The 13724-nt window shown below is 41.8% G+C and overlaps 1 protein-coding gene across 1 annotated transcript; it reads right to left on the bottom strand.

The window, feature by feature from the left end:
• Window positions 1–5220: 5220 nt before the first annotated feature.
• Window positions 5221–13445, bottom strand: LOC311130871 (lysozyme g-like). The gene is made up of 4 exons (XM_084163678.1): window positions 13269–13445; window positions 10060–10250; window positions 9798–9936; window positions 5221–5736 (listed from the first exon to the last, which is right to left on the bottom strand). The coding sequence occupies exons 1-4, from the start codon at window positions 13270–13272 to the stop codon at window positions 5603–5605; spliced, it is 468 nt and encodes a 155-aa protein (XP_084019804.1). The 5' UTR covers window positions 13273–13445; the 3' UTR covers window positions 5221–5602.
• Window positions 13446–13724: the final 279 nt, after the last annotated feature.

Below are 13724 nucleotides of genomic sequence, written 5' to 3'. Positions count from 1 at the left end.
TGTCGCGCTGCATGAGGTAAATTGTGGTCACACCAGATACTGACTGGTTTTCTAATCCACGTCCCTACCTTTTTTGTAAGGTATCTGTGACCAACAGATGCATATCTGTATGCCCAATCATGTGAAATCCATAGATTAGGGCCTAATGAATTTATTTCAATTGACTGATTTCCTTATATGAACTGTAACTCAGTAAAATCTTTGAAATTGTTGCATGTTGCGTTTATATTTTTGTTCAGTAAATTCCACCTTTCCAAATGATCACCTATTAGTCTACGTATAACACCAGAATTTACATCCACAAGATAAATAATAAAGAGTAGACAGTAGATAAACTGACTGAATATGTGAAGGATATTTTTCCCTTTTAAGTAGGGTGAGTGTCACGCCCTGGCTCTGGAACTCTGTTATGTTGAGCCAGGGTGTGTTGTTTCTATGTGTTTTGTGTGCTAGGGTTATATTCTAGTTCATTTGTTTCTATGTTGGCCGGTGTGGTTCTCAATCAGAGGCAACGTGTATCAGCTGTTGCTTGTTGTCTCTGATTGGGGACCATACTTAGGCAGCCTGTTTTCCACAGTGTGTTGTGGGATCTTATTCCGTATGGTTTGTATTGTAACCAAGGACTTCACGTTTCGTATCGTTTGTTGTTTTGTTCGTGTGGTGAATTAATAAAAAAAGCATGTTCACTCATCACGCTGCGCATTGGTCCACTTCCTCCAGCGATTGTGACAGAAGATCCCACCATAACTGGACCAAGCAGCGTGTCCAGGAGCCAACGCCAGAGAGGGCTCTAAAGGATATCAACCTCGACTGGGTCAAGCCGCGGGAGGAGGAGAGAGGCTGGACTTGGGAGCAGAGGAGCGAGAGTCTGGCGAGAGCCATGGAGGCCTGGCCCACGGGGAGGAGAGACACCCAGAACATTTTTAGGGGGGGGCTCACGCCGTGGACGACGGGGCAGCAGGAGGCCGGGATAGAGTGGTTCAGCGGGTTGGCAAAGGAGGCCGCCAGGTTACGGGAGTCACTGGTCACCAGGAGGAAGGAGAATGTAGAGGCACGGCGAGAGGTACTGGGGTGTGTTGCCAGTCCGGTCCGGCCTGTTCCTGATCCCCGCGTAGGGCCAGTGGTGTGTGTTCCCAGTACGGTCCGGCTTGTTCCTGTCCCTCGCACCGAGCCTGTGGTGCGCGTCGTCAGCCCGGTCCGGCCTGTTCCTGCTCCCCGCACCAAGCCAGTGGTGCGCTTCGTCAGCCCGGTTCGGCCCGTCCCTGCTCCCCGCACCAAGCCTGTGGTGCGCGTCGTCAGCCCGGTCCTGCCTGTTCCTGCTCCCCGCACCAAGCCAGTGGTGCGCTTCGTCAGCCCGGTTCGGCCCGTCCCTGCTCCCCGCACCAAGCCTGTGGTGCGCGTTTTCAGCCCGGTCCGGCCTGTTCCTGCTCCCCGCACCAAGCCAGTGGTGCGCTTCGTCAGCCCGGTTCGGCCCGTCCCTGCTCCCCGTACTGTCACTCCCTGGCTCTGGGACTCTTATGTTGAGCCAGGGTGTGTTGTTTCTATGTGTTTTGTGTGCTAGGGTTATATTCTAGTTCATTTGTTTCTATGTTGGCCGGTGTGGTTCTCAATCAGAGGCAACGTGTATCAGCTGTTGCTTGTTGTCTCTGATTGGGAACCATACTTAGGCAGCCTGTTTTCCACAGTGTGTTGTGGGATCTTGTTCAGTATGGTTTGTATTGTAACCAAGGACTTCACGTTTCGTATCGTTTGTTGTTTTGTTCGTGTGGTGAATTTATAAAAAAAGCATGTTCACTCATCACGCTGCGCATTGGTCCACTTCCTCCAGCGATTGTGACAGTGATTATTGGCAAAGTGGGACACCTTCTGAACATTTGCTTTCCGGAAAACCTTACATTTACATTTTAGTCATTTAGCAGACGCTCTTATCCAGAGCGACTTACAGTTAGTGAGTGCATACATTTTTGTTTTTTTCCCCCCATACTGGGCCCCTGTGGGAATCGAACCCACAACCCTGGCGTTGCAAACGCCATGCCCTACCAAGTGAGCTATTTGGGACCCCAATGAATCATCCCATTGTTTTAACCCCCAACATGATACTATTCTAGATAGATTAAGAATTCTACTACACTATACAAACCAGAAAATAATGGTGTTGACGCTCCACATCTTTCAAGCCACTGGAGCACTGGGCCAGCCACTCTTAAAAATCACCTGCTCCAGCACAGGACAAGCCAGCACACGTGTAACACATACTGACTAACAAGGTGACAGCAATCTGTGCGCCCTACGTGCTAAAAGTCCAACCGCAAAATATAAATGGAAAAAACAAAACCTGTAGCACTTAGATCTTGCTGTGAAGCTGTGTGTGTCTGTCTCTGTCTCTGTCTGTGTACTGTGTTTGTATGTCATGACTGTAAACAAATCTTGCTTTTACAATTTAACATTTTCTGAATTACGTTTTATAATAAACTGCCCAAACATATACACAGAGTGTACAAAACATGATGATCTTTCCATGACATAGACTGACCAGGTGAATCCAGGTGAAATCCAGTTTCAACCACAAGGAACACTACTGCTGATAGGCTCACAAATGGCCACAACTGCTGAGTTCAGTTTTAATTTATCAGTAGCCCAAGGATTCTCTCATTCCAGCCCTGTTTAGCACTAGCTGAACATTTTAACTTCTGTTGTGTCTTGGACTTTAATACCGGCATGGTGTTTTCCAGATTGTATCTCTGGTATATTAAGAGGACCTGATCAATGGATATACTCAGAAATAGGTGATACTGTCGGTCTTGGATCAATATGATACCACATATTATGATCTCAGTATCTAGAGTCATTATTATTGATTATTTGATTGATTACTTATTATTGGATACTACGTTTTATAATAAACTGCCCAAACAAATACACAAACATGATGCTCTTTCCATGACATAGGCTGACCAGGTGAATCCAGGTGAAAGCTATGATTCCTTATTGATGTCACTTGTTAAATCCACTTCAATCAGTGTAGATGAAGGGGAGGAGACAGGTTAAATAAGGAGTTTTAAGCCTTGAGACAATTGAGACATGGATTGTGTATGTGTGCCATTCAGAGGGTGAATGGGCAAGACAAAAAACGTAAGTGCCTTTGAACGGGGTATGGTAGTAGGTGCCAGGTGCACCGGTTTGTGTCAAGAACTGCAACACTGCTGGGTTTTTCACGCTCAACAGTTTCCCCGTGTGTATCAAGAATGGTCCACCATCCAAAGGACATCCAGCCAACTTGACACAACTGTGGGAAGCATTGGAGTAAACATGGGGCCAGCATCCCTGTTGAACACTTTCGACACCTTGTAGTCCATTCCCCAAGACATTTAGGCTGCTCTGAGGGCAAAAGGGGGTGCAACTCAATATTAGGGAAGTGTTCCTAATGTTTTGTACACTCAGTGTATCTTTTAGTGTAATGATGTACCGTAATTTTCGGACTATAAACTGCGCCTTTTTTCGACCCTGCGGCTTATATAACGGTGCGGCTAATCTATGGATTTTTACAGCTAACGGCCACTAGAAGACCTCCTAAATCTATGGATTTTACAGGTTACAGTTGTAGTGTCTGAGGAATTATGACTTTGCTAACGTTTTCAAATGGAACCTGAGAGGAGTTTTTTCAGCTTAGAGGGAGTAGTTTTGTGGGGACACACCATAGAACAGAGGAAGTCTGTTATGTGGAGACAGGGGATTGGTCTGTAGGGGAACACCCATATCAGATTACATAGAATATATACCACAGTTGGGACAAAGGAAGACAGAATAATCAGATTTGAGATGGGGCGATTATTCTCCGGGTATCTGCAGGTATCTGTAAATCGACGCTGTAACCCTTTGTTATGAATAAACCTTATGATGAAAATAGAGCGTCAGCGGTTCTCCTTGGTATCACAGCATAATTAGCAATGTTTGCTCGACACAACACAGTCCACCAACTTTAACTCTATGGGCTCTATGACCGGTCCGCGCCCCCCACCTTTAAGCGGCGGGCTCCAGCAGGAAAAGCTGGAGGCCGGAAAAGAGTGAGACAGGTAGCGCGCAAAAGTAAAAGTGGAACCGAGAGTGGTACGAGAGACAGAACGAGAGCAAGACAGACAGACATTACGAAAGCGAGACAGTTTGTCTCTTTCCCAACAATCCCCTCTGTGCACGAACCCTTACATATGGTAATTAAACATTAAAACACCTGCGGCTTATAGTCCAGTGCGGCTTATATATGTACACATCATTCAATATCATTCAATTTAGCTGCTGCGGCTTATACTCCGGTGCGCCTTATAGTGCGGAAAATACGGTAATTGCCTATGTAAGGTTGTTTTTCTTCATTGAGTGGTAGACCTGTGTATGCATGTAAGTGATATTCTTCAAGAATCAATGGGTGTCACACCCTGGCTCTTGGACTCATTATGTTGAGCCAGGGTGTGTTTATTTTCTATGTGTGTATTTCTATGTTGGTGTATTCTATGTTTGCCTGAGTGACTCCCAATCAGAGGCAACGAGTGTCAGCTGTTTGGCTGGTTGTCTCTGATTGGGAGCCATATTTAATCTGTATGTTTTCCCTTTGGTGTTGTGGGTTTTTGTTCCGTGTCGGTGTTTGTTCACCGTGGACTTCACGAGTCGTGTTTTGGTAAACTTTAACTATTAAAGTCATGTTTGTTTCACACGCTGCGCCTTTGTCTACTCACTCCTACGACGATCGTGACAGAAAAACCCACCATAAAAGGACCAAGCAGCGTGTCCAGGAGCAGGCAGACTGGACATGGAAGGAAGCGCCAGGAAAGGAGATGGAGAGGCTGGCGATGGCCCAGGTGGGCAAATCGTGGTCCTGGGAGGACATGCTCGGGGGCAAGGGACCTTGGGGTAGGATTAAGGCCCTGCGAGAGAGGAGCAGCGGCGTCAGCAGTGCCATCGTCGAACGGACGAGATTAAATCACAGAAATGAAATGTGGTGTTACTGCTAGTGCTTGATGTATGGTAAAATTCAGCAATGTAATCACTCTACTTTTTGACAATTAAAAAATGTTACCAAACTAAGAAAAAGTGAGTGTGTGTTCTGTAAAATGTTATTTTGACAAGTAACTCAACGTGTGTGTGTGTGTGTGATTCCATGACATGATTAGGGTTGCCACCAGATTTCCGTCATACTGATACTTATTTCAACAGAGGTCAACAACAAAAGACTGTAATCATACGTTTTATTTTTAAGGTTGTAGCTAGTCATGTTATTTCAATACATAGTGATGGTGCAAGACAATCGCAGGGAGCACAAATAGGTCAGAAACATTTCTTATTACATTGGGATTGGAAAATCATATGAACTAGAATGTTATAAATCTGTGCTTCCCAACTAAAGGTTTGATGATGAGTTGACTCAAGGGTGTTAGTGCTAGGCCAAAAACAAAAATGTGCACCCAAGGGCAAGGATGAGTAAATACTGGATTAATGAATCATAATTAATTAACAATTAAACATCAGCCTAAGTTTCGATAAGGTAGTAAAGGATATGTCATTTTCTTCACAATGGTCTGAATCAGACTGCTAGGCAACCACTGAGTTGACTTTAATAACCATTGCTTCTGTAAAATGTAGCTCTGGCAAGAACATCCCTGGAGTAGTCCCCCCCAGTGGTGTTCTCATCCACTCTGCTGTATGAGTGGACATTATCCAGACCCCTATTGTAGGCCGCTAATCCTCCTGAAAAAACAAACACAACAGGTTGTAGTGTAGCCATGTAATCTATGTAGTTGTATAATGCATAATAAAGTTTGTATTAAATGTATGACTGATCATCTCCATCAAACTCTTGGCAGTTTCATTTAAGGACCCAAAAATGGACAGTTGTGCCATATAGATTGCAAAATAGTTCGGAAGAGATTTTTGATGTACCGATTCCATGGCACATGGTTTATGAACTGATTCACAAAACAACGCCGGATTTAAAACGTAGAGTTTTCTCATTTAAATTATTATACAAAATTCTTGCAACCAATAGAATGTTAAATTTATGGGGGATACAACCATCCCAGCTCTGCAGATTTTGCAGCGAAGAGACAGAATCATTAGATCATTTGTTTTGGTACTGTCCATATGTTTGTTTTTGGTCGCAGGTCCAATAATGGTTGAAGAATTGCAACATTTACCTACTACTGGGTGATTTGAAAAATCATAGTCAATCAATCAATAATATAATAATACTTTTAGCAAAGGTGTTTATCTTTGGTTTGCAATCTGTAGACACTATGAGAATAGAAAGTTTCAGAACTTTTGTGAAACATCACAGCACAGTTGAAAAATATGGCAAATAGAAATCAAAACTGGATGGTCTTCAGAGATAGATGGGAGGGGTTGAGGGTAGCTGAAGGACGGGATTAAAAACAAACAAAAGAGAACTATTGTAAAATACATTGTGTCCGTAAAATCTATATAGTGTGTATAAGCTGGAAGTAGAAGCTTAAGTGTTGTTGTCCATTAGATTACTCCAATTAGGGGAGGGGTGGTAGGGTTAGGGGAAAATTTATATATTTAAAAAGGATATATATATATATATATATATATATATATATATATATATATATATATATATATACACACAGTACCAGTCAAACGTTTGGACACACCTACTCATTCAAGGGTCTTTCTTTATTTGTACTATTTTCTACATTGTAGAATAATAATGAAGACATCAAAACTATGAAATAAAACATATGGAATCATGTAGTGTTAAACAAATCAAAATATATTTGAGATTTTTCAAATAGCCACCCTTTGCCTTGATGACAGCATTGCACACTCTATGCATTCTCTCAACAAGCTTAATGAGGTAGTCACCTGGAATGCATTTCAATTAACAGGTGTGCCTTCTTAAAAGTTAATTTGTGGAATTTCTTTCCTTCTTAATGCATTTGAGACAATCAGTTGTGTTGTGACAAGGTAGGGTTGGTATACAGAAGATAGCCCTATTTGGTAAAAGACCAAGTCCATATTATGGCAAGAACAGCTCAAATAAGCAAAGAGAAATGACAAACATGAAGGTCAGTCAATCCGGAAAATTTCAAGAACTTTGAACCATCAAGCACTATGATGAAACTGGCTCTCATGAGGACCGCCACAGGAAAGGAAGACCTAGAGTTACCTCTGCTGCCTCAGAAATCGGCAATTAACTGCACCTCAGATTGCAGCCCAAATAAATGCTTCACAGAGTTCAAGTAACAGACACATCTCAACATCAACTGTTCAGAGGACATTGCGTGAATCAGGCCTTCATGGTCGAATTGCTGCAAAGAAACCACTAAAGGACACCAATAAGAAGAAGAGACTTGTTTGGGCCAAGAAACAAGAGCAATGGACATTAGACAGGTGGAAATATGTCCTTTGGTCTGATGAGTCCAAATTTGAGATTTTTGGTTCCAACCGCCGTGTCTTTGTGAGACGCAGAGTAGGTGAACGGATGATCTCCGCATGTGTGGTTCCCACCGTGAAGCATGGAGGAGGAGGTGTGATGGTTTGGGGGTGCTTTACTGGTGACAATGTCTGTGATTTATTTAGAATTCAAGGAACACTTAACCAGCATGGCTACCACAGCATTCTGCAGCGATACGCCATCCCATCTGGTTTGCGCTTAGTGGGATAATCATTTGTTTTTCAACAGGACAATGATCCAAAACACACCTCCAGGATGTGTAAGGGCTATTTGACCAAGGAAAGTGATGGAGTGCTGCATCAGATGACCTGGCCTCCACAATCACCTGACCTCAACCCAATTAAGATGGTTTGGGATGAGTTGGAGTGAAGGAAAAGCAACCAACAAGTGTTCAGCATATGTAGGAACTCCTTCAAGATTGTTGGAAAAGCATTCCAGGTGACTACCTCATGAAGCTGGTTGAGAGAATGCCAAGAGTGTGCAAAGCTTTCATTAAAGCAAAGGGTGGCTACTTTGAAGAATCTCAAATATAAAATATATTTTAATTTGTTTAACACTTTTTTGGTTACTACATGATTCCATATGTGTTATTTCATAGTTTTGATGTCTTCACTATTATTCTACAATGTAGAAAATAGTAAAAATAATGAGTAGGTGTGTCCAAACTTTTGACTGGTACTTTGTGTATACACACACACACACACACACACACACACACACACACACACACACACACACACACACACACACACACACACACACACACACACACACACACACACACACACACACACACACACACACACAGTGCCTTCAGAAAGTATCCAGACCCCTTGAATTTTCCCACATTTTGTTAGGTTACAGCCTTATTCTAAATTTGATAAAATTGTTTTTTCCCTCAATCTACACACAATAACCCATAATGACTAAGTAAAAACAGGTTTTTTGAAAAGTTTGCTAATTTATTCAAAGTAAAAAACGGAAATATCAATTTACATAAGTATTCAGATCCTTTACTCAGTACTTTGTTGAAGCACCTTTGGCAGCGATTACAGCCTCGAGTCTTCTTGGGTATGACGCTACAAGCTTGGCACACCTGTATTTGGGGAGTTTCTCCCATTCTTCTCTGCAGATCCTCTCAAACTCTGTCAGGTTGGATAGGGAGCGTTGCTGCACAGCTATTTTCAGGTCTCTCCAGAGATGTTCGATTGGGTTCAAGTAGGGCTCTGGCTGGGCCACTCAAGGACATGCCCCAGTCTGAGGTCCTGAGCGCTCTTGAGTAGGTTTTCATCAAGGATCTCTCTGTACTTTGCTCTGTTCATCTTTGCCTCAATCCTGACTAGTCTCCCAGTCCCTGCCGCTGAAAAACATCCCCACAGCATGATGCTGCCAGCACCATGCTTCACCGTAGGGATGGTGCCAGGTTTCCTCCAGACATGACACTTGGCATTCAGGCCAAAGAGTTCAATCTTGGTTTCATCAGACCAGAGAATCTTGTTTCTCATGGTCTGAGAGTCTTTAGGTGCCTCCAATCAGGCTGTCATGTGCCTTTTACTGCTTCCGTCTGGTCACTCTACCATAAAGGCCTGATTGGTGGAGTGCTGCAGAGATGGTTGTCCTTCTGGAAGGTTCTCCCATTTCCACAGAGGAACTCTAGAGCTCTGTCAGAGTGACCATCGGGTTCTTGGTCACCTCCCTGACCAAGAAGGCCCTTCTCGCCCAAATTCTCAGTTTGGCCGGGCGGCCAGCTCTAGGAAGAGTCTTGGTGGTTCCAAACTTCTTCCATTTAAGAATGATGGAGGCCACTGTGTTCGTGGGGACCTTCAATGCTGCAGACATTTCCTGTCTTGGAGCTCTACGGACAATTCCTTTGACCTAATGGCTTGGTTTTTGCTCTGACATGGACTGTCAACTGTGGGACCTTATATAGACAGGTGTGTGCCTTTATATAGACAGGATGCACCTGAGCTCAATTTCGAGTCTCATAACAAAGGGTCTGAATACTTATGTAAATAAGGTATTTCTGTTTTTTATATTTAATATATTTGCAAACATTTCTAAAAACTTGTTTTCGCTTTGTCATTATGGGGTATTGTGTGTAGATTGCTGAGGATTTTTATTTATTTAATCAATTTTAGAATAAGGCTGTAACGTAACAAGATGTGGAAAAAGTCAAGGTGTCCGAATACTTTACGAAGGCACTGTATATATACCAAATAAATATGGGAGATTGGAAATGATGCAGACAATTACATTGATGGAAGCTGCAATATTAAAGCTGCAATATTCATATTAAACTCTTGGCAAGAAGAGCGGGTCAATTGGTAGGCTATACCTCTCAGCTGCTGCTCTGCGGTCCATGAAGGGAATTTACTCCGGACCGATCCGATTATATCAACGAGAATCTCAGTTGCTTGACTGAGATGTTCCTCACTGTCCCATCTCCCCCGTGGCTTGTGCCAGTTTTTGTCAACCTATAAAAAATATTCAATAGAAAACTATGGACACTGCTTACATTGTATTGTGAAATAGGAAACAAGCGCTCTTGTCTGCCAACAACAGTATAACAAAATGTACCTGCAAAGCTGAGTGCCTACCTGCATGAGTCCAAATCCATTTCCATTGTCCCCCCAACCATTGACCAGTCCTGCTCCTGTCCCAGCCCTGGTCTCTCGTGAGATGATACCAGCTATGATGGATGGCGCCACTCCATGCTTTTGCCCGACCCGCTTTATGATGGACTTATACTTGTTCATGTATTGCAGTTCATCTGCCATTTCGTGAGATCCTGTTTGTAAATGAATGTATATATAAGAACTTATTATATTGATTATTTGTTATAACTTGTAAGAATTGCCAGAGACCACTTACAGCTGTATGAGGTACAAGTAGTACCAACCTTCATATCATAGGCTATAATCAAGACAATTCACATTAGAGTGCACAGACTACACAAGACAAACTGAAGCGTACATTTGTACAAGCCCTGTTGTAAACTAGCAGTAATATTCCAAAAACACATTTATATAGATTTCTGGTAGGGGTGAGTGGGGTAAATTAAGCCATTTTTTACATTCAGCATCACTCTGTTAAGTTGCGTCAATTCAAATCTGGTATAGGAACAAAAAGAGGTCAATACACGTCTTCTAAAATAGACTAGTATTTTAATTAATGCAAACACTTGAATTGGTAAATATGATGTTCGTATATATGGGCCCACTGAAAAACCACGCAGGGCAGTCAGAGAACTGAGCCATTGTTATAAGATCTTCTTTAAATACTCTGACAGAGACAGTTCCCGCTCCTTGCTGGCCTATCAGAGTAGAGACTGAGCGTGGTTTAGACTTACTCAGCCTATCGTTGGCGCACAGGCTGGTCCCAGCCCCTTGGCGCTTCACTGTTGCCAGGCATTAGTTGTTATCTCCACAACTTGTCTCGAGTCAGCAACCTCAGACATCTTTGTAGCAGAACACATGTCCTTGAGCGGTTTAACAAAGAGGCAGTGTGTGTGTAAGTGAGACACAAGTCTTATCTCATCCTACACCCTAACAGTTCCCCACATTAATCACAGCTTGTTATATTAAACAATCTATATCAGTACAGCACAAACCTATTATGTTTAATCATTAATGTATTATTTCTAAGCTAGGCATCACATCTAGTTATAAGAAAATAGATCCCCACAACTCTGTCAAGGGAAATATAGTATTATTTCTATTAAAGATATCTACATATATTTCAGGATATTGTGTGTCCCTGAAAATAATCAGAATTGATGTAAACATTATAGTTTTGAAAACATAGCTTGTCCAAAAAAAGAGGTCTCTTGGCACAACTTACCCCGGGTATGGGGTAAGTTGAGCTGAGGGACAGGGTAAGGTATGGCGCCTAAACATTTCTGTACTGAATTAAATATTACCACTACCTTCTTAAACCATCTTTACTTCCCAAACACAATTCAAAACAATCACAATAGTTTTTTTGTATTTTAATCATTTTAAGCACCTTTTAACATAGGCCTAACACCTAACAAACACTATGTGCTTTTTATTTTACACTTTTAACACAGGCCCTGTTGTTACCTCATACAGCAGCGATAATGCCTTGCATTACGCCTGGGAAGAAAACATTTCAATTGGCTCAACTTACCCCAAGGCAAACATTTTTACTGTATTAGCCCACAGAACTACAAGGACACACTTTCATGCTAGGTTTAGGACCTCATTTTGAAGCTTATAGAGATGTATAGAACTATCTTAAAAGTGTCTACTTTGGTTTAGGTACAAGCATCATGAAACCTCTAACACAATAAAATCAGTTTGTTGGACCTAACTTGTTTACCACTTTTTCCATGTGGTTTCTTCCTTCACAGACTCCATGAAATGATGACCTTTTCCTAAAAGATTTGGTAAAATGATACATTTTGTGTATGGTTTCCTAGAAACAAGGCTGGCTTCATTTACCCCACTCTCCCTTACATATACATTTAAAATCTAATAATATAAATATATGACAGGATCTTTTAACTGGTGCACCAGTTTTTGTGAAATACCTTTAACTATTATTCATACTTCTGAGTTGTATGCTCAGGACACCCATGTGCGACAGACAACATGGCACTGTAACTAGGTTTCCATCCAAATGTCAACAGATTGTCATGCAAATATTCTAAAATCCGCATAATATGCACATTTTCCCACCAGTAGTGTGTTTCCAGCAAATGGACTTGTTCCTGCAATATGTATCCTTTTGGGCGGCCTAACCAAATTCACATAGAAATGTGAGTTATAGATCTGCCATTCTCATTGAAAGCAAGTCTAAGAAGCTGTAGATTCTATGTGCACTATTTCTATGCCTCCCATTTTTAAGTTTCGTTTTTGCCTCTTTTACTTTTGGTTTTGTACACAAGCATCAAACAGCTGAACGTACAATATTTTTGGTTATGGAAAATATATTTCAAAGGTTTTAGATGGTACAATGATTCTCTACACAATGACTACTTGTTTGTCACATAAACTGAAATTAGGCGAACTATTAGAAGTTTTGCAAACAGGACATGGCTGAGCGATTTCTGCATATTGCACATTTAGTTTTCATGTACCTAATAAAAATCGAAGGTTCAATATTTCCATCGCATTTTCAACTCTACGGATAGTTTTGTCACAACAACTGTTGCGTTAAATAGCAAATGTGCCTGCCTACTGTTTTTGGCTCGTTCGCTCTAGCCAACATCTCGCAGATACAATGCGGATAGGCTGTGCACGTATGCTACATGATGAGATTATTATATTATAGGATAAGAGCAATAATATTTGTATTTGTCAAACGGCAGTCAAGCATTGATCATCATGTCACTAGAATAAGACCCTTGATATTTATTGAAAAGGAGCATCAAGCTCATCACCGTGCACTTTTACCACCCTGTGAAGTTTGAACCAGTAGTCTCCATAAGCCCAGGTACTGGTTCTGTGAAGTTCATCACAATTTATTTAATCTGTAGCCAAATAAACTGCATGGTTAAACCGACTCGTAGTGACTCCAAGTATACTTTCATATGATAGTTATTTAATCCACCACCATTTCTCGCATTATTAATTTTACCGACACAAAAAAATCGCACCATGTCAAACAAACAAATGATCTGTCTGCATTCATACAATTTAACCGGACCTTCATGTTTCCATCACAACTGTTTTTTAAAATACAGTATGACTTTACTCTCATAAAAACTGTGGATGGGAACGTGGTTAGTGGATGGAACCGAATCGCACCATTTTCCCTCTGTTTTCAAAAGATAAAAGCTTACCCATGTTGAAGTTTTGATTATTGAAACTGGAGATTCCTCAAAATTGATAGACTAAAGCTCAGCTAGGTGCTGCTGTTGCAAATGTGACAAATATGCCTGACTTATTCCTCGCACTTCTACTTTCTCCCAGATAGTTGTTGCCTCTGTCCGTGCATAACTGACCTCCTGTAGGCAACACTGTTTTTTATAACGGATATGGAGAGATTAAGGCTGGTTTATCAGTTGCAAGCAAATTGCATTGAGAGGCAGGGTCGAGTCACAGAGGAGGCGTTCCCTAACGGAAATATGCAAACACATGCTACAATGTGCCAACAGGATCTCGCTGGCTCATGCTTGGCTTTGCCCACCTCCTTGCTTGTTCTGCCCACTATGCTTCATTTGCTCCCACTGTAAATGACACAGATGAACTACAGTGCATTCGGAAAGTTTTCAGACCCCTTGACTTTTTCCACATTT

Source organism: Coregonus lavaretus (genome assembly GCF_964263955.1).
Source record: "Coregonus lavaretus genome assembly, chromosome: 6".
Lineage (NCBI taxonomy): Eukaryota > Metazoa > Chordata > Actinopteri > Salmoniformes > Salmonidae > Coregonus > Coregonus lavaretus.
Note: the sequence above shows the minus strand (reverse complement) of the source record. Positions and strands in the feature narration are given on the sequence as shown.

Coding starts and splice junctions, on each gene's coding strand:
- LOC311130871 (XM_084163678.1), bottom strand. Junction 9,937..10,059: donor ATGGATTTGGACTCATGCAG/GTAGGCACTCAG, acceptor TATTTTTTATAG/GTTGACAAAAACTGGCACAA. Junction 5,737..9,797: donor CGCAGAGCAGCAGCTGAGAG/GTATAGCCTACC, acceptor TTGTTTTTTCAG/GAGGATTAGCGGCCTACAAT.